The 21,248-nt window shown below is 45.9% G+C and overlaps 1 protein-coding gene across 2 annotated transcripts in view; it reads left to right on the top strand.

Moving 5' to 3' along the window:
* XPO4 (exportin 4) overlaps positions 1 to 12,971 on the top strand; it is an 89,740-nt gene extending 76,769 nt beyond the window's left edge. For both annotated transcript variants that reach the window (XM_067016421.1, XM_067016422.1), the window contains 8 exons: positions 170 to 344; positions 3,006 to 3,299; positions 4,221 to 4,404; positions 7,715 to 7,833; positions 9,194 to 9,325; positions 9,837 to 9,953; positions 10,356 to 10,448; positions 12,748 to 12,971. In XM_067016421.1, coding sequence (XP_066872522.1) covers positions 170 to 344; positions 3,006 to 3,299; positions 4,221 to 4,404; positions 7,715 to 7,833; positions 9,194 to 9,325; positions 9,837 to 9,953; positions 10,356 to 10,448; positions 12,748 to 12,945 — 1,312 coding nt within the window. In that variant the 3' untranslated portion in view covers positions 12,946 to 12,971. The remainder of the gene's footprint in view (positions 1 to 169; positions 345 to 3,005; positions 3,300 to 4,220; positions 4,405 to 7,714; positions 7,834 to 9,193; positions 9,326 to 9,836; positions 9,954 to 10,355; positions 10,449 to 12,747) is intronic.
* The last annotated feature ends 8,277 nt before the right edge of the window (positions 12,972 to 21,248 follow it).

Here is a 21,248-nt window from a genome sequence, read left to right as displayed (position 1 = left end):
ACACTTCACATTGACAAACGGCTAATTGGGTCCGAATACAAGATTCCAAAGTCTATACCAAGTTGCCTGTGCTAGACTGTGACCAGAAGTTGAAGCCCGTAGCCCTGCACTTTGGTTACTTAGTGCACGTGCAGTGTAAGCAAGTCGTGCGTTTTGTGTCTCCGTGCAGGGCAAACCTGGTGATCCAGTGTGAAAGCTGGTGGAGCCTCGCCAAGCAGTTTGCGAGCCGAAGCCCACCTCTGAACTTCTTGTCCAGCCCCGTGCAGAGGACGCTGATGAAGGCGCTTGTCTTGGGGGGCTTCGCGCACATGGGCGCAGAGACCAAGCAGCAGTACTGGACAGAGGTAACCATTCCCCTGCCTTCGATGGCTTCTCCGCGTCGCCCTGCCGGGGTTTCATCTACGTGTTGCCGCGGACGGTCTGCGGAAACATAGCTTTTCTGGTGTTTTCCCACCTAACGAGTGGGTTGGCGCTTAGGGTTCGTCCGACTTGCTGACCTGCTTGCGTGAGGACGTTGAACGCTATCGAGTGCCCGGCAGTTTAGACACCTTTTCCCCAACGCGAACGACAGCCTGAGCTGCTGTGTTGCTTCTCCATGAAGAACCTGTGATGTGTTCCTTTGTCTTGGATAAGGACGTGCAAATTAACCGCTCTGTTTGGCTTGCTGGGGCTGCTGTGACAAAATACCACAAACTGAGTGGATTAAACAAGGAAATTTACTGTCTCACGGTTCTGGAGGCCAGAAATCCGAGATCAAGGTGTGGGCAGGGCTGGTTCCTTCTGAGGCCGTGACGGAGGGCCTGGGGTTCCCGGCCTTTCCCGGAGCTCCTGGTGCTTTGCTGGCAGTGTGCGGCGTTCCTCGGCTGGTGGGTGCGTCACCCGGATTCCCCTGCGTCTCCGCGTGCCCACGTCTGTTCCAGATTTCCCCTTGTAGGAACACCAGTCATTGCCCAAGGGACCTCGTCTTAATAACTTATTACACCTGAAACGGCCCTGTTTCCGAATAAGGTCACGTTCTGAGGTACCAGGGGTTCGGACTCCAACCCATTAGTTTTGGCGGGATGTAACCCAACCCGTAGCAGCCGCCCGGGCCACGTCGTCTTATATAAGAAGGCTTAAATTGGGCACCAGGAGTTACCAGTGCATGTAGCTTGCCAGCCTGGAATCCCTGTCACTGGATGCCCTTAGTGTCGAGAAAGGGCACAGTAACCGAAATAGGCAGTCGTCTGTGGCCTCAGAGCCAGAATGAAAATCAGCCTGACCGTGTGCTTCCAGTTCAAATAATTTGTTTTCATACATGCGGCTTTAAATAGACTTAAGAGATCCTCTTCGTGAATATGCCTGTTTACTCTTATGCCCAGGGGGGTTGGAAGGGGAAAAACAGGCTGCAGCTTTGTGTCGGTCTTCACCCAGTAGGACAGAGGTTGGAGACTGCAGCCCACAGACCAAATCTGGCCTGCTGTCTTTATAAATAAAGTTTAAAAAAAATACTTATTTATATATTTGGCTGCGACGGGTCTTCGTTGCGGCACGCGAACTTCTAGTTGCGGCACGTGGGATCTAGTTTCCTGACCGGGGATCGAACCCGGGCCCCCTGCATTGGGAACGTGGAGTCTTAAGCCACTGGACCACCAGGGACATCCCTATAAAAAAAGTTTTATTGAAACACAGTCACGCTTAACCAATTACATCTTTTCCATGGCTACTTCTGCACTACAGTGAAATCGTAATTGAATAGTTGGGCCAGAGGTAGTATGTCCTGTAAAGTGTAAAAGATTTACCCTCGGCCCTTTATGAAATATCTTTTTTTTTTTTTTTCTTTGCTAGTGAGAAAGATGAAGATAGTGGCAGCATCCTGTGAATGGCGTCTTTTTTTTTTTTTTCTTCTTTTGAACTTAGATTACTTAAGGAAGTATGATGAAAGCATGCACTTATATTCTTTTCCATAAGTAGTAATTTCTTTTTTTCAGTTTTACTGAGATGTAATTGACATACATCATTGTATAACTTTAAGGTGTACAGCATAGTGGTTTGACTTACATATATTGTGACACGGACGGCATCTGTCATCTCATGGATACCAAAAAAAGAAAAAGAAAAAATAATTAAGGAGCGTTTTTTTCCTTGAGATGAGAACTCTCCGGATCTCCTCTCTTCACTTTCCTACATCTCGCGTAGTCATCATGATGTGTGTTCCATCCCCAGGACTTATTAATCCTGTAACTGAAAGTTTGTATCTTTGTCTTCCTCCCTCCTCGATTCCACGTATAAGCGAGATCATACAGTGTTTGTCTTTCTCTGTCTGACTTATTTCACTTAGCATAATGCCCTCAAGGTCCATCCATGTTCTCACGAGTGGCACGCTCTCCTTGCTTTTCGTGGCTGCGTAATATTCCACTGTGTGTGCGCACCACGTCTCCTTTATCCATTCATCTGTCGACGGACACCTGGCTTGCTTCCGTGTCCTGGCTGTTGTATATAGTGCTGCTGTGAACATAGGGGTGCGTGTATCTTTTCGAATTAGTGTTTTCACTTTTTCAGATAAATATGTGAGGTGGAATTGCTGGATCCTATGGTATTTCTATTTTTAATTTTTTGAGGAAAATCTGTACTGTTTCCAAAGTGGCCGTACCAATTTGAGTTCCCACCAACAGTGTACGAGGGTTCCCCTTTCTCCACACCCTCGCCAGCATTTGTTATTTCTTGTCTTTTTGATGGCCATTCTGATAGATGTGAGGTAACATCTCGTTGTGGTTTTGATTTCCGTTTTCCTGTTGCCTGGTGATGTGGGCGCCTCTGCATGTGCTGTGTTATTTATTTGTTTGCCAGAAGTTAGGATCACTTTCAAAATGGGGCTTGTAACGTGTGGTTCAGGTATTTGTTGTTCTTTTGTGCTTTTTTGCCTCCGACAATTAGAAATGTTTTGGAAAGTGGGTATTTACCCAAGTTGAAAAAATTAAGCATGTGAATCAGACTTGTAAAAAATTCACGCTTTATTTTTGTAGGTTCTTCAGCCTCTTCAGCAGCGATTCTTAAGAGTGATAAACCAGGAAAACTTTCCGCAGATGTGCCAGCAGGAGGAGGTGAAGCAGGAGATCACTGCCACGCTGGAGGCCCTGTGTGGCATTGCTGAGGCTACCCAGGTTGACAATGTAGCCATCCTTTTTAACTTTTTAATGGACTTCCTTACCAATTGCATTGGATTGATGGAAGTTTACAAAAATACCCCCGAGACTGTCAATCTCATTATAGAAGTTTTTGTTGAAGTTGCACATAAGCAGATATGCTATCTTGGAGAGGTGAGCACGGTCTACTTTGATCCCTTCCAGATCAAAACTCCCGATAGCTATAACAAAATGATAGCTACTTTGCTTCAGATCGAATGAACGTTATTTGAAATAATATTTTTATGCCCCCAAAAGATTTTTCAAAAGAACTCAGAGTTCAGAGGAAGGCATGTTAAATGAATGTAAATTCTTGCCCTAAAAACGTTAATAATCAGGCATTTCTTTGGGCTAATATGTTACTCTGTCAAACTCATTCACACGAGGAATATTTGATAAAACAAATGGATTGTGGTAGAAAAGTTTAACAAATTTCTCTGTGGTGGAACCGTAGGACTTACTATTTTAAGTGGCAGTTTGCATCTTTGTTTTGTAAGTCAGATGAATGTTCAGATACACTAAGTTCTTTTATACTCAGTCAGCAGAGGTGTTCCTGATTTGTGTGTTTGTTGTTGTTGTAGATCAAAGGAACCTGCTTAAAAGTGAGGTTACATTTGGTCAGTGTTAGCGAGGTCGTCACAGGCGCACTGTTCAGAGGTTAGGCCAGCGCCGTTTATTCTAACGCTCGGCGCTCCGTGCTTCTGCACGTTACACCATTTTAAATCTTAAAATAATACACGCCATGCAGGAAGTTGAATAGCAGGAGTAGAGCAGTTCTGTTGCCAAAATGATATTGTCTTTCTAGTGTGCACAATCAAATGCCCACAAAAAGAGTGCCAAGTTTTATTGTTAGAAAACTAATATTTTAAATATAACGGTAATCTTTATGCTCTTTCATTTTTGTTAAATGCTTGAATATAGTTTAAGACAAGCATTAGAGCTGCTGTTGGAATTCAGAGTGAATGTATTAGATGACATCTTAGACTTCTGTAATATGTGTGTTTGTTTCCTGCCAGGCCGCCCCCAGTAGCCTAATTTCTGCCTGCTTTCTCGCAGTCCAAAGCTATGAACCTGTACGAGGCCTGCCTGACGCTGCTGCGCGTGTACTCCAAGAACACCGTGGGGCGGCAGAGGGCCGACGTCACCGTGGAGGAGGAGGAGCAGTACCAAGACCTGCTTCTCATCATGGAGCTGCTCACTAACCTCCTGTCCAAGGAGTTCATAGACTTCAGCGACACAGGTACAGCGCGCCGAGGCCCCCGACGCTTCGTTGTCGTATCGTTTTCGTTAAAGCAAAGGGGTGTTTTCAGTACGTGACGTCGGCCCCCTTTACGGAGCAGGTGGGAGTCGGTCTCCACGGCTGCGGGGAGGGCGGGACCAACAGCCCGGTGTGCCGGGCCCCCCTCTGGTAGAGGTGAAAGTGGGGTGTCTTCCCCGTTCCGGGCTCCTAGCCAGTGCCGGACGCTGTCGCTGGCACAGCAGCACGGGTCTGGTGCCACCGTCGCACTCATTTTAGAGGCGAGGAAACGGGCCCAGGAGTTGGCGCCGCTTGCCTGCGGATGTGCGGCTAGTGCGCCCCGGCGCCCGACTTCCGGGGCCGCTGTCCAGAGCTCGCTTCGCCCCGGCCCTGTGGGGCTGCGGCCTGGGAGCCACTGGCCTTGGGGGCTCACAGGCGACGCTTGAAGCCCTAACCTGGGGCTCCCCGGCAGCCTGACCTTGCGGGGTCTGTTGCCTGCCCGGGCCTCCCTCGCCGTTTCGGGGGCCTGCCAAGCCGTGTGCACGATGAGCCGGCAGCTACCTCCGGAGCCTCTGCCGTTGTTGTCTCGTCGCCGCTGTCGTCGCAGGCGGGCACGTCCGGGCGCCCGGAGCCTTGTGTGTCCACAGCTCTCCTTCGCCGCCTCTTGCCCACCGCCTGCCTTGCCTCGGGTCACAAGGACCTCCTGCTCCGCGAGGCAGATGTGCTGTCCACGTCTCCTCCCTGGGCTGAGCTGACCCCCGGGCAGCGGGGGCTGCCGCCCCTTCCCTCTCTGATCCCTTCTTGGCCCCTGGGCTCGGCACGCCTGACACTGGACACGGACGCCGTTCTTCTCTGTTCCCTCCACCGGTTCGCTTCCCTTGTTCGCGCAGCGGGGGTTTCTGGCGGAGCTGCCCTGTGCCAGGCACCGTCCGCTTCAGCCCAGGAGCCTCACTGCCCTGGGCAGGTGACAGGGCACCAAGGTGAAGGGCTTCCGCAGCCGCTGTTTGCAGGCCCAGCCACTCGTGCGGGTGTCGGTCCCAGGTTTTCTCATTCCTTCACCTTTTCTAGATCAGATGTGCCTCTAAGGCCTCAAGTTGTTCTGAGCCTTTCCCTTGAAGGGTGTATGTTACACGACCCGCTGAGGTTCACATGCCGTGTTAGTTGATTTGTAGACTTTCCAGGGGTGTAAGGACCAGGATGAGAGCCCTGTACCCTGAGGAACTGACTCTCAGTTAAGAACTGATATTGAGAGGGATGGGAGAGCTTTGTATGAAGGGCATTTGGAGGGGACAGAAGCCCTCTCAGGCTCCCCTAGGAGCGAGCTGTGGAGTAAACAGTATGGGTAAGTGTGGATGGGCAGGTTTCCAAAATAAAAAATCAGGATTGAAATTGTAATACAACGTTAGAAAAGAAATTCAGGCCAAAATGCTCAGGATTGAAAGTACAAAATACGGGTAAAAAGAATAGAATAAGGTGGATAGAGTTGAGGTCTAGAAAAAAGAAAATGAAGACAATTAAAATAGGAAATGATAAAGCAACAGAAAAAATAATGGTAAAAAGGAAGAGAACATTTTTTAAGTAATTATTTAAAAAATAAAATAAGGGCTTCCCTGGTGGCGCAGTGGTTGAGAGTCCGCCGGCCGATGCAGGGGACGCGGGTTCGTGCCCCGGTCCGGGAGGATCCCACGTGCCGCGGAGCGGCTGGGCCCGTGAGCCGTGGCCGCTGAGCCTGAGCGTCCGGAGCCTGTGCTCCGCCACGGGAGAGGCCACGACAGTGAGAGGCCCGCGTACCGCAAAAAAAATAATAATAATTTTTAAAAAATTAAATAAAGATAATAGGTGAGATAAGAGAAAATATTTTAAATATTATGAAATAAAATTAAGATACCAGGTGAGATATAAAAGCATAACTGAAAATGAGCCTCTGTGCGACATGCTTGAGCCCCTGGCAGAGCCCGTGGCTGCAGAGCTGAGTCCCACAGCCCAGGCCAGGAGCCGTCTCTCGAGCAGACCCGGCGGCGGTGGCCAGCCTGCCGTGGCCCCAGCCCATCAGGCCCAGGTTTCCTACTGGATGGATCCAGGCTCGCCAGTGCCCGGCTTTGGAAAATGGGATTCTTCCAGCTAGAACTTGAGGCTCTTGGAGAAAAGTCCAGAATTAGGCTGAAAAAGTGGTTTTTAAGTAGAAGTGCTTTTTTACCACATTTTGTCCTTTTTTTCCCTTGTGAGAGTAAATATGCTCATAATAGAAAAAAATTGAAGTACAGGGACAAGAAAAATCACCCATACTTTAACATAATCCAGAGTAATTGCATTTTGTTAATTTCCCTTTTGGTTATTTTGTATAATTTTTTTGTGATTATGCTCCAAGTATATATATTTATATTCTTCCTTTTTCATTAATGTATCATTAGCCTCTTCCTTGTCCTTAAAATTTTTCTTGAATTTTTGATGGCTGCGTGGTAATCCACATTTTGGAACCTAGCCCTGTTTTTGTAATATAGGACATCTGGAGTATTTATAACTTTGCTGTTACAGTGATAAACTAATTACTTCTGTGGATGAATCATTGTCTAAATTTATGTTGATATCCTTACTATATACAGTACTCAAAAGCCTCTTCTTACATTGCTTTTGAGGCAACTATCACACTGTCTCCTCACCAGCATTTAAATGTTGTCACTCCGAAGTCACTTGTAATCTAATGAATCAGAAGTAAGTAGTATCTTCAGAAACTTTGTATTGCTTGCTTAGTGATTGGATCGAACTTGTGTTTCATTGGGCTTATGGTTTTGTTAGGTGTTTGTGGATTTTGGTCCTTTATCTGTTTAGGTTTTAAGATTCTGAGTAATTTATATGCCTCCTCTATGGATTAAGGGTAATAATCCTTGGTCATGTTAGTAGCTTTTAAAAAAAAACTTGCTTTTTTTATGCAATATTTAATTTCTATATTTCCCCCCATTCCTTTCCAGCTTAGAAAAATCCCACACACCTAGGAGAAAAGTGAATAAATAGTCCTGTGGAAATTATTTAACTCACAGTATGACGAATGTGTCAGTGGGGTCAATTTTACTTTTCAAAAAACATTGATTGTTAGTTTTACTTTCATCGTTGTAGACTGATAATGTTAAACACAGAATATCTGCATCCAGTATTCAGACCCTAAGCAGTACAGCACGAAAGGCTGTATTCTTCTCTCGTAGATTTATTTTGTCTTGGGGGCTTGACTCCGCTTTCACTTTCATGCGGGAGAACATACCCACCTTCGCAGGTTTCTTGATGTTACAGCTGTGACTGCGTTGCTCTCCTTTTATAGATGAGGTGTTTAGGGGCCAGGAGCCTGGGCCAGCGGCAAACAGGTCTGTGTCGGCAGCCGATGTTGTGCTCTATGGAGTGAATCTGATTCTGCCCTTGATGTCACAGGACCTCTTGAAGGTAAGTGAAGAAAGGAATGCAAACGTTAAAGCCGCATATGCTTGAACTCGAAGCTTCAAGATATTTCAGATACGAATACACGTCCGATTTCGTTAAGGGGGCCAGTACCTACGCATCTGTTACGTGTGTGTGGAAGTAAAGTGTGTGTGTTGCTGCTCTGTGTCCCGCACCCCCGTGCCTCCCCGGGAGCGCCGCACCCACCGATCCCTCAGTGTCAGGGAGAGGCTGGTTCTTCTCGCACCTGTGTGCCGGTGTTCGCGGTTTCGAGTCTCATCGTTTGTCGCTCGGCAGACGCAGTAAGCTTCGTGCGTAGCGTATTTCTCTGGTGCTTTCCCGACATCCCCCTCAGGCCGAGGGTTTGGGCAACAGAGGGCATTTCCCGGCCACTCCGTGGAGAAGTGGGAAGGTAAGAAACCAGGGCTCACGCAGCGCGTCAGCTTCCCTGCGTTCTGACTGCGCTGCGCCTTGGTTTCTCTCACTGGTCCACGTCAAGGGTGTGGTGCTGATGAGGCTGCCCTTTCTTCCCCTCTGGGTACCATCGCGGTAGGGTCTCTCCTCCTGCGTTGTCAGCGGTGGGAGGTTGGAGAGGAAGAGGGAGGTGCACAGAATCCAGGGGTAGGGCCGGGGGGCGCCTGTGCCGTTGGGGGTCGCAGTGAGAGCTGTTAGGTTCCCAGCGCGGCGTGACTGCAGGCTTGTCCCTGCTGGAGAAGTGTCTCTGCGGAAAGCAGCCAGCAGGGTGGGAGGTTTCGGAAGCTCTGTGTATTGATTTGCTTTTAGGGGTTTTTTTGTTTTTTGGTGTTTATTCATCAAATAAACCACTAGACACTTAGATGTGTATTTTCTTAAATGAGGTCAGCTGTAGATCACCTACTTTTTAACCTCAGTTCTCCAGGACTACACAACCAGGAAAAATAGATGTTGGAAGTGTGCAGGACTGAATACTCCGTTCTAATCATAATTTTAACAATTTGTATTGCGTTCTTGTAGTTTTCCAACATGCTTGAATGCACATAAATACATTTGCAAAACGGTTTTATTCACAGGTCATTTAATAATTTGAGATTTGGCTGCTTTGTTCACTTTTTCAAGGTAAACATAGAATATCTGGAATTGGCTGTGGCTTCTGTAACTATCCAGGAGATGACTGTTTCTACTGCATATTACTTTCATCTTAGTTACTAAAGTGTTCCCGTTCTTGTAACTCATTTTTACATTTAATTAGGTCTTTGTGTTTCCTATATCCTGTGTATGTTTTAAACAAATCATTATACTTAGAAGCTTGATGGTTAGTACTTTATTCCATTAATGAAAGCAAGTTAGATATCATTAAACATCTCAATATTTAATATTTCTTTTTCAGTTTCCAACCCTTTGTAATCAATACTACAAATTAATCACATTTATCTGTGAGATTTTTCCTGAAAAAATACCACAGCTTCCTGAAGATCTTTTTAAAAGTCTGATGTACTCGTTGGAACTCGGAATGACGTCATATCCTTTGAGTGAACATCATGATCGCGTGTCACTAGGGAAAAGGAGGCTGCTAGAAGAAAAGTCTTCAGACTTTGTATTTTTTCATTTGTGGTTCAGTCTTATTTCTTTAAAGAGCAGCTATGCCTGTAGCTGCCCTACTTCTGTGTTGCTTTCATTAACCTGCCCCTTTGTCCTCCTTTCACAGCCCCAGAGGCGTTCGGCCCCTGGCCCCAAAGTCACTGTCTCGCGGCGCCCAGGTAGTAGGGCCACGTCCCGTTGCCGCAGCTCTGGTCTTGGCCGCTTGGTGGCGTGCGCCACAGTCAGAACACACACACACCTCCAGTCCTGGGCCCCAGACACATGCAGATAAGCTCGGAGACACTGGGAGCCTCCTGTCCTCACCTAGCTCAGTAGAGACACACCGATGTGTACCACATTCTAGAAATAGCCATCCATTGGATAATAGCTTTACTTTTTGATCTTGTGTAAGTCAAGTGTCTCTAGTTTGTTCTTTGACCTTCGTGATCAGAATGAGTTCGGAGGTTTGCCAGCTGTGCCTGGAAGCTTTGACCCCGTTAGCGGAACAGTGTGCAAAAACACAGGAGACAGACTCGCCACTCTTCCTGGCAACACGGCACTTTCTCAAGGTGAGCTGTGTGGGTGCGGTCATTGCCTGGGGGTCTTCCCTCCAGGGGGCGGCGCTGACACCTTCATCCGCGAGGAGATCACGCCTTTCTGTTCACTGCAGTTTTTGGAGACCAGTTTCCTTGAATACGTTATCCTCCACGGTTATTTTGTGTTCTTGAAATTTTATGTGGTGAATATAACATGGAATTTGATAATTTGATTATTTCATGCACCACAGCAAGCAATAACATCTTCACGTTATCCTTGGATTTTTAAAAAACCGTTTTCTTTACTTTTCAGATTTATTTAATAAAGAAGAATAACCTCTTTTTCCCTCTTTTTCCCTTTTGGAATGGGGAGGGGCTGGAGGGTTATACGGTCATCGTGTGTCTTTATTGAGAGGTGTTGCTGTGTACTTTCAGCTGGTGTTTGATATGCTGGTTTTGCAAAAGCACAACACAGAGATGACGACCGCGGCTGGCGAGGCGTTCTACACGCTGGTGTGCTTGCATCAGGTACTGGGCATGCCTCCCCGGGCCCTCGCTCCGTGCACGGAGGGGATTTTCAGACAGACGGGCCGTTTGTCCCTCAGTCCTCAGAGGGTCTGTGCCTCGGTGCTTCAGCGCCATTCAGTGAGGCTGTATTTCTTTTCTTTTTTATTTTTGTCTGCGCTGGGTCTTCATTGCTGCGTGCAGGCTTTCTCTAGCTGCGGCGAGCGGGGCCTACACTTCGTCGTGGTGCGTGGGCTTCTCGCTGAGGTGGCTTCTCTTGTTGCAGAGCACGGGCTCTGGGCGCGCGGGCTTCCGTAGTTGTGGGGCGTGGGCTCAGTAGTTGTGGCTCGCGGGCTCTAGAGCGCAGGCTCAGCAGTTGTGGCGCACGGGCCTAGCTGCTCCGCGGCACGTGGGATCTTCCCGGACCGGGGCTCGAACCCATGTCCCCTGCATTGGCAGGCGGATTCTTAACCGCTGTGCCACCACAGAAGTCGAAGGCTGTATTTCTTCATACTCTCAATAGCTCTAACTTTTTATTTTGTGTTTATCTGACAAGCTGTTAATAGCAACGGCTTTCCCTTCTCCACTGTTATGAACTGTCCTTTATGTCGGTCGCTGCCCTGAAGCTTGTCCTTACGCAGCTGTGCTGGGAACCAGGAATGGAGACACAGTCTCTGTCCTTGAGGAACTCACAGCTTTGCAAGGAAACAAGATGGATAAAGCTGGGGACCCCGACGAGCCTGCCTTCAGAAAGCATGGAAAGCCGCAGTGTGTCATTTCATAGCGCAGTCTGGAAAAGTGTGCTCGGTCAGAGCCTGGGAAGCCTCTGCCGCACTCGTGTGACGGGGGCTGTAGCAGAAGGAGACTTGGGCTGCCTTGCCTGTCCCTGCCTGGCCCTGTGGGGGGTGCCCGTCAGGTGTGCAAGAAGAGCTGTGTCGGGTCCGCAGCTGCCTCGGTTTCCAGTCTGTACCCCCACCCCCACTCTCCACGCACAGGCACACGTCCCGGTGTGATCAAGTCATCGGCCGGAGCAGCTTTTCTTCTTCAGTATAGAGGCTGTAGCATTTGCTGTGACTGGTACCCAGGGTTTGATTTCATTTCCCTTCTTTTAAAAAGGGAGGATTTTGAGGAGTCTTGCGTGCTACTTAAGGACCCCCTTCCTGCAGCACCTGTGCTGCAGGCGGGGTGGTTCCGGGCTCATCTCTTACCTCGGCCCTGGATACGGCCTCCTGCACATGGTGCCCTTCTTGGGGGTGGACCTCCTTGCTCCGCATACATAAGCCGTTGCTTCCTGATGTCCTTTTAAAAACCTGGGTCACGTTGTAGACAAGGGAGCAGGGACTAGGGCTGGGCAGGCCCTGGAGGCATTGCCGTTTCTCGGGCTGGGGGCGCGGCGGGGGGGACTTGGGTTTATACTTACCCCCGTGTGCAGGCCTGCCTCTGGGAAGGGCAGCTAGCGCGGCCCCCTGGCCCCCTGCAGGGGTGCGTGCCTTACTGCTCTTTTCCCAACGGAATTAACATCTGGTTCCCCCATTTGGGTCTATCATGACGTCCCAAGAAGCGAATGAGGAAGAGTGACAGGCCTGCTTTTCTCATGAGAGCTTAGCTTGGAGAGCTGCCCTGGTTCCGTTCCGTGAACCCCACACCCTCTCCTCTGTGTAAGGCTTAACATGCAGGGCAGTAAAACCAGGAAAACTCCAGCCACGCCCTGCTGTTCTGTGTCGCCGAGCCCCTTCCTCAGGGAGCCCCTTCCTCAGGGAGCCCCTCGCCCCCTCCCACGCAGCCCCCGTCTGCACGTGTGCACATCTGCTGTGTCGTGGCTGCCGCCATGTGGGCAAGACGGCTGCGTAAACCTCCAGGAAATTTGAGAGTCAGCTTGCAGACTTAGGGCCTGAGAATCTACCGTAAATCTGTCGTACTAAGAATCTATCATAAAATGCAACAAAAAAAGTGCTTTGAAAACACAGAAGGAAGAGGCACTGTGACGAGGTAGGTGATTGTATGGGTTCCGGAGCCGCACGGCCGGTTCTGGCTCAGAGGCCTGTGCTCTTGGGTAGGTTATGTCATCTCACTGTGTGGAAGAACTTTGGTGTGTAAAACAGGGATATAAACTATATCTTCCTCACACGGTGGTTATAAAACAGTGAGTTACTAATGGAAAAGCTTGGAACAGTACCTAGATGACAGTACACTTTTAGTAAATGTTAAATATTAAAAAGAGCTGTCAGACCCTGCCCTTTGGACCCCCAGAGCCCCCTAATTTGTATTTCGTGTGGTATTTGAGGAAGGTGCGTGTTCTTATGTGTACTTATCTCTTCAACAGGCGGAATATTCTGAACTGGTTGAAACATTACTGTCAAGTCAGCAAGACCCAGTTATCTACCAGAGATTAGCAGACGCCTTCAACAAGCTCACTGCGAGCAGCACGCCCCCGGTGCTGGACCGGAAGCAGAAGATGGCCTTCCTGAAGAGTTTAGAAGAGTTTATGGCAAATGTCGGTGGCCTCCTTTGTGTAAAATAAACAGCAGAGCTTTATGCTTGATCACATCCTTCCTGCAAAGTGCACTGAATTGCTAACAGTTGACTGGAGTCTTGTCCTTTTTGTCAGTTCGTTGGCCCTTTGGATTTGGGGAGCCTGGCAGGGCACTGCGTGGTGTGCAGGGAAGCGTCAGCCTCGGTCCGTCGCAGGTCTCGTAGCTTCTGAGTGGTGGTTTCAGATTCTCAGAATGAAACTCCACATATGTGCAAAGAGATATGGGCACCATGAGATACGTGTTCAGTGCCTTTTCCCTCTTTATCAGAGCATTAGGTGGCTACCCAAAGTTTGGCGTTTTCATGATCAGCTATCAGCTGGATACCTGCTCGTCTGCCTCCCTGAGGAGCTGGTCGAAAAGACAGATTCTTGGGCCCGCCTGTAGTCAGACCCCCAGAGTCCGCATTTGTTTGTTGGCCCTCGGATTCTCGGTTTTCGTAAGCTCCTCTCCTCTGCCACCCCTGCAGTTTTCAGTCAGTGCAGAAGACCCTGAAAGCTTTTGAGAGGTGTGTGCTTTCCCAGCCCTCCCTTTGAGGAGGAGGAGGTGACTCGCCAGGGGGAGGGGCGCCGCCAGGTGTTTGTGGCTTCTCGTTCGTTGCCCTGCTCTCCCCGTCTGTCTCGTGTCACAGCAGCCTGGTAATTGCAGGTCTTGTGAGTCTACTCTGATGCCTGAACTTGAGGAGGAAACTACATGTATATTTTTGTTCCATAAGAAGAACTTTAGGAACTGTAGCCATTTCATTGCCTTAATTTTAAGAAGAAATTTAAAAAGCAGATTTGTTTTAGTAAGAAATCAAGTCTTGACGCTTCAGAGTCGGTTTAGGGTGTTAGCTGCTGTGAACGTGGGCCCCTTTTGATTGTGAGTATTTATGTGGTTTTATGGGTGAAATGAAAGGCTCGTTCAGATGTAGTCTAACTTGCTGAGTATGTTTCTGTCCAGCCACGTAGCCCATGGCCAATAATCTGCTCTGAATGGCTTGCTTAAGCAATAACTGTTTTAAAGGATGTGAATTACTGATTCATACAGACTCTTACAGGTTGGGACGTTAGGGCAGTAATTATTCTAGAGTGGGTAGTATACTCATTTCACAGGCGCCAACGTAAATTTAATTTAAGAGATTCAAAAATTCACTTTAGATCCTCTAGTTTGATTTTTCTAATCAGGATTTTTGTACTGCTGCCACGCTCCCCTTAACCCTGTGCGCCAGCTTAAATTATGGAAACGAAAGCTAACTTAGAAACGCCGGGCGTGTGACACCGTGCCCACCGCAGTGTCAGCATCACACAGCACAGTGACAGAGGACCCCGGTGCAGGCGCGTTCTGAAACGGCGCCTCCGAGGGGCGGGCTTTCTCGTCCCGTCCTTAACATCCTGTGCTCGACTGGCCTCCGAGTGTGGTGTGAATACCTGGACTGCACCGGGTGGATGCGCCTCTTCCCACGCGCTGCTGCACAACGGTGAGGGCAGCTCTGTGCTCTTGGCAGTTACAGTTAACCAGGCGGAGCATCTGAAGCCCATTCAGCTGGGCAGCTGCCGCTGGACGCCGATGAAGGCAGAGCCTAGAGCCACAGCTTTTTGAGGAACATTTCTCGTAATTCGATCACCATTGAGTAACAAGTGAGGTGGAGCAAAAAGTCTTAAAAGACATCTAGGGCAAAACTAGTATCACCCTTTCTGAAGTGCACGTATTATTGTTTTCTTAAACATACTTTGGACAGTGCATTTATTTTTAGATTTCTTCGTCTTTCCCTTAAAGAACTTGAAGTCCGAGGCGGCGGTGGTCACTTTGTTTGCATCGTTGCTGGTGTTTCATGTGTCCCAGCTCCCTCGGGCCCAGCAGTTTGTGAGCTAAATGCGTCCCTGTCCCTTTGCCCTTTGTTACTGAAAATAAAGATGAGTAGGAAAGGAATGCCACGGTAAACAAAAAGGGCATCCGTATTTAATGTCTTTTATCTGGACAGATATATTTGCTGTTTGCCCAGATTTTATTACAGTCCTGCATTTTCATTAGACCACTTCTAATTGAAACAAGATTTTCTTCAGATTGGACCAAATAATACACGAGATGTCATCAGAATGTTGGTTAGTGGCAAACTGGAAGGCGACGCCACCACCATTTTTAGGTGGGAAAGCCCACTTAATTGCAACAGCCAGGCTCTTACCAGTGGTTCGCATTTATGTTTTCCTGATTGGATATTTGTTGAGTTTGGGGCTTTTGTTCTATTTTGTCGACTTCTGTCTTCAGCTACGTTTGTTGGCTTTTCAGTTTTGGGGGGTTTTGTTTTAATGCTCTTGGCCCAGTGGGTGTCAAGAACACTGGCTTATTAATTCTAGTAAATTGATTTTTATTGCTAAAACTGTTGTGAAAGGAGTTTTAAAAACAAAAACATTATTTGTGCCCCTTTTTATATATGTTAAAGGGACACTGTTGAGTATTTGGTTTTTTTATAATGCTGTGTTTCGTAAACTTTCTCTCATTCATACACAGTATCCTATCACCTCCATTTTCAGTTCAGTTTTTGCTTGATTTTATTTGCCTTGGCCCTTTCATTTCTGAAGGCACAGTCTCTGCAGACTTTGTACCTTCCCAGTTTGTGTGGCAGCACCTGTAACTAATTCTTGTAGCTCTGTTTGAAGGGTTGGTTTGCGTTTGTGGGCCTGGATGGGTGGCTGCCTGGGGGGTAGGCCACCTGAGACAGTATCTGACAGTGTCCTTGCTGTCTCTTCATCTGTTGGGAGACAGTGGCATGTAACCATCACTGCAGTGAGTTTTCAACGGTGTGACCTTTTATGTAAAACAACTTTGCAGTTTTTTTCAATCTGGTTTTAAGAATTTAGTCCTACTTCGTTGTAAACCGTGTTTCTAATATATTACATTGCTCTGTTCAGAGGAGATTGTTACCACTGTTTCTTCACAGTTTGCATTTCAAAACCAAACATCTCTGTGATGCTTACCCCAGTCAGCATTATTTAACTTCCCTTACTGTCTTTGGTTGAACTTTCTCTTTTACCAAAAATGTCAAGTCTTCGTATTTATCCTATCACATTTCCCGTTTCTGTTAATACTTGTATGAACCCCTCAAGTATTGAAGGGAACAAGTTGTCAATGTCAAGGATTTCAAGTTTGAGTATCTTAATTTACAGTGTCAGTTGGACCCTTAAAATACTGTTTTTGTCGGTTAACAATTTTACTTCTTTCTGTTTGCCACCTCTGTCCTTAGAGGTGTCACTAGACCTTAGTAAGTTAGCTGTCTCTGACAGATGATTATCGTTATTAGCTCCTGAATAAAATATTAACTGTTTAGAAGCCTCAGTACTTCTTAGGGGTTTTTCAAAACCAGAGAATAAGGCACTGAATTGGATATGAGTTCTCAACATTATAATTTTCTGTAAATTCCTCTATAAAGCAACATAGCTGATTTGAGGATGTAATAATGTTTTAAATTATTTTAAAATGTAGGTGGATATTCTCTGACGTGGTAACTATATTCTGGAAACACTGCATCTAAGAATTCTTGAAAAATTGATTTTCTAAAATGTTAAAATGTCCAACTTGGGTATATTGCTGAGCTCCAATTAATCTGCAGTGAGTGCCATGGTTCACGTTGAACTTTAAACATTTTAATTTAGATGTAAGAAATGTGACGTATTCCTGATTGATTATAATGGGAACCCATGACAGATTTAGCCAAAGACTGTATTTGGTTCAGGTAAACGTAAAAGCTTAATGACGGGCATCCATTCTGTTCTAAAGAGCGTGGATGAGGTGGTGGCTTTCTGGCCCCTAGCTCTGTACACGTCGTCTACAATTGTGAAGGCGGAAACGTAGTGCCGGGGAGGCCCGTGTGTCAGCCCCCCCGAGGCTCACACTGCAAACCATCTTCGTCCCCCTCGCCCTCTGTGGTTTCCTCTTCGCCTGGTCCCAGACTTCCCCGCAGTGGAGAGATTTTGTTTTGGGGTTTCAGTCTGTTTCCTTAGGCCTCTCGGCTCTTAGGAGCTGTCCGAATGTACTAATAGCTAATTTTCCTAGCCTGACATTCAGCACTGCGTCTGCACTACGTACCTAACCGGGGGATGTGACCTCAAGTGTGTCCTGAGAGCCCAGGCTACCTGGTGTGGTATCTCTTACCACATACAATCATTGACAGATTGCAAAGGTTGGTATTGTGATTTGGTTCTCTGTACAAAGGAAAAGGCTCCATGCAGTGAGTTTCTGGTTTAATGGTCACAAAATGTTAGCACTGCTACCATTCAGCACGTGTAAAATTTTTTAAATTTATAAATATTAAAATTTTAAACTTATACTGACTTTTCAGTTTTTTTAAGAGACCCAGGGATGAGTATACTGTTTAAATATTTACTTCTATTAACATTATTAATAAAGGTATAAAGTTGCATTTAATTTTTCAAAAGATGCTACAATACAATTTTAGGAAATAAGGCCATGTACTGAGCCAGTTACAAGCTGAATATAAAATTGATAAAATTTTATTTGTATTTTTAAATCCGTAAATGGGAGTTAAAATATGTCTTTTCACTAAATATTTTTATGACATTTTTGTTTTGACCATGTGTGATTTGTTCATGGGTGTCGCTAGACTATTGTATGAAACTTATTTGAATGGTGCTAGTTCATTTACCAGCCGAGGGTGACTGACACTGGGGTCATTACACAATCAGAATCATTTAAAATAAAAAACATGAGGACATATCTGCACAGGTAAAATAGGGATTTGCATTACCTTCCGGGAGAACACCCGACCCTAATAGAATCTCCAGAATTCAGAAAGAAAATCGAAGTTTTGTTTATATTCTGTAATATTGAGCATATTTATTTTTATCTCAACTCACAATCTTAGGAACAATTTCAGAGTTATTAGTTAAATCATTGGATTTGGGGCATACTTGTAGTAAATGTAGTTTGGGTCGTTCTTTTTGGCCTTTCAGGGAAAGTGGAAAAGTACCATTCTGCTGTGTGTCAGACAGACTTTCCTTTTTACCTAATTCGAAATCTTGTAAACCTATGCAGTGAAAAGTTAATTTTTTTAAGGAAGAAAAGGCGTTTTGAAAATATATTTATTTTAAACTTTATAATATGCTTGGAATGTTCATTGATTTGTAATGGTATTTCTTAGGTTATATTGAGATCTGATTCCACTCCAAGGGTGGATAAAGAACCATTCGGCTGTTTAGGAACTAAGTAGAGCTCATTCATTTTCAAGGGGGGAGCCTGAGGCCCAGGCCGATCACCTTGCAGTGGAGGGAGCTGTAGATGATTGTAGGGGCCCCAGATATAAAAATCTGGTTTTGTTTCTTTAAGATATTGGTGCCCTCTAAAAATACAGTCGGTGTATATTGAGTGGTTTATGAATGATGACTTCGGTGCATTAATTAGATTGTGAAACATTTTTGTTTGTTTCTTAAAACATAGGATCGTGCACTCTTTGTAATCTCGAATGGCAGTTCTTTTAAAACTAAATGGAGGGCTTCCCTGGTGGCGCGGTGGTTGCGAGTCCGCCTGCCGATGCAGGGGACGCGGGTTCGTGCCCCGGTCCGGGAGGATCCCACGTGCCGCGGAGCGGCTGGGCCCGTGAGCCGTGGCCGCTGAGCCTGCGCGTCCGGAGCCTGTGCTCCGCAACGGGAGAGGCCACAGCAGTGAGAGGCCCGCGTACCGCAAAAAAAAAAAAAACTAAATGGAAGCAAAGGGCATATTTGGTGATATTAAGGAGGAAAATCTTTTGCTTGGAGTCTCCATACAATACTAATGGTAGCATACTCTGTCAGTTCTAGCACATAAATCAACATCCTGCTGAACTCCTGCAGTGTAAATTATTTTATCTAGCAAGAGAGTGAACTGTGGTTAAGTCATTGATGCTTCCCAGAACTGATAAATGAAAAAAAAAAACAAAAACCTGAAGCAAAGAGAGTTTATTTTTTATTAAAAAAAAATTTTAGGCTGTGCCATGCAGCATGTGGGATCTTAGTTCCCCGACCAGGGATCGAACCCACACCCCCTACATTGGAAGTGCGGGATCGTAACCACTGGACCTCCAGGGAAGCCCTGCAGAGAGTTTAAACAGGGATGTGCTAATTATTTTTATTCCCATAGCAGTTGGCAGTTTTGTTTTTAAGTTTTGATAGTGTTCACTACTGATTACTTAGCCAGGTCAGTTTTCAAGTATTCCTTTTAGTAAGCTCCAGATCGTAGGCTGCAGTTTTGCAGCTCCTAACTGCACTGCCCTGGATGGTCCTTTCTGAGGACTGACTTGGTAAGGCTGTTTGAACTGGCAGAGTACAGGGTAGAGGCAGGGAGACCTAGATTCAATTCACAGCTACGCTACTTAGGGTCTACATGGATTTCCACAGTCGGCCATCTTATGGTAGGACCAGAAGTGTTGTTAATTCCCAAAGGACAAATTTAAAGCACAGTGATGGATAAAATATAATAGCAGATGCTCAATAAATTCCATTCTGTTTAAAGATCATTGATAACACATTTTGCTCCATTAGGTAAATGCTGTCCTAACACAAAGTCTGACACCTGATAGTCATTCACTCTGGTGGCATTATGATAGGGTTAACTGTATTATTTACTGCATCTTCTTTTCTAAATGAGAGAATTGATCTATTTAAGTCAGTGGTTTCAGTTCCTGTTGAATATGCTCGTATTATTCCCACAACAAAAAGTCCTAATAGTGATTCCCAAAATAAGTCTCATGCACCACTAATTCCTTATAACTTAGCTGTTACCAAGTACTTGGAGAAATAAAGCTAGTTTCTTTACTGTGTGAAGTTAAATGCTTTACTGCACAAGTGCACGTTGGGAGGCTCTAGGGGAAGATGTTAATCCGACTTTACTTACGTAGTGGCCTCTTCACAAAGCACCTTATGGAACTAGACTTCTAGGGACTATCCTTTGCAACATACGTAGGTTATTTGAGTAATTTGGTAATAAATCACTAAAAAAAGGAAGAAAAACCTGAATCTGTATTCTTGTAAGTATAGGTTATACTAGTTATTTTTAAAAAGGAAAACCGAGCCTCGCTCCATCTCTATCTTAAGAGGTCTTTCCAGAGTGATCGCCATTTCTTTCATGCCCCGTTTCTGAAGAGTAGCGTGAGGAACAAAAATCACTTCTGAACACACAAAAGGCGTAACTCCTGAATTAGGGTTGATTTGAACTTGCCTGTCAAGTCCGGTTTACTGGACAAGTAATTTCCCATTTATTTACTTACTTAACTTACCTCACAGCTTGTGGGATCTCAGTTCCCCCACCAGGGATTGAACCCCGGCCCTCAGCAGTGAAAGCGTGGAGTCCTAACCACCGGACCGCCAGGGAATTCCTGTAATTTCCCCTTTATTTCAATGATGATAAAATTGCCTCTTAATATTTTAAATTTTTTACGATTTGCAAAAAACGTTAAATTACGTTGACGTTTCATCTGGAAAATTCTGATCTTCAAGTACTCCTGTGGCATGCTGTCTGAGCAGTCGGCACTGCTGGCGGAGGTGTAACTGTTTGAACTTCCTGCCACTTATGGTCACTTTAATTATAAAAACAACATAGTAATACACATGACATGCAGATAACTATTGTGTCACATGATATGAAAGCAACTGAAACTTTGAAAGCTTAAAATAGATCTCTTTCAAACCAAAAATAATTTGCTTTAACATAAGCCTTTCTGGTAAGCCAAGGCGGTTTCCTATGTATGGAACACTACCTCTGTAAAAAATTTTGCCATAGAAGTTGGTGGTTTCTCGGTTCATGTTGTTGCTTTCGTTTAGCTTGTGGTGTATGTTTTCTTTTCTGCTCCTTTGCTAATAAGTTACAGCTGGTTTAGAAATACCTGGCTTAGTGGAGTGTTGTCATCAAAGCAATCAAAGGAAAAAAAAGCATGGATTGCTATAAGCCTGGAAACAGTATTTAAAATGGAAATTATGGTACTGCCAAAGTTGTAAACCTCTTTTTTCATTTATATCCTTACCTTATACCAGAAAGGATGTAAAGCTATTCAGCAGAATTTAACTTACCAAGATCATAGAATTGGTAAGGAAAGGAAGGTAGGAACATAATACAGATAGACAGCCTTGGAGAATGGAAAGTAAATACATGACTTATAATTGGTAACTGCCAGGGTGGAAGGGAGCCTTCCTTTCCTTGTGCAGGTGCTGTGTTGGGTGCCTTAGAGCACGCCTGCGAGCGCACTCCTCCCTGGAGGCTCTGAAAGACTGAGCCAGTGGGCTGACCAAACACCGTCCTACGTTTGGGTCATTTCCACAGAAATTGT

The sequence above is a fragment of the Kogia breviceps genome, chromosome 16 (genome assembly GCF_026419965.1).
Source record: "Kogia breviceps isolate mKogBre1 chromosome 16, mKogBre1 haplotype 1, whole genome shotgun sequence".
Classification (NCBI taxonomy): Eukaryota; Metazoa; Chordata; class Mammalia; order Artiodactyla; family Physeteridae; genus Kogia; species Kogia breviceps.
Note: the sequence above shows the minus strand (reverse complement) of the source record. Positions and strands in the feature narration are given on the sequence as shown.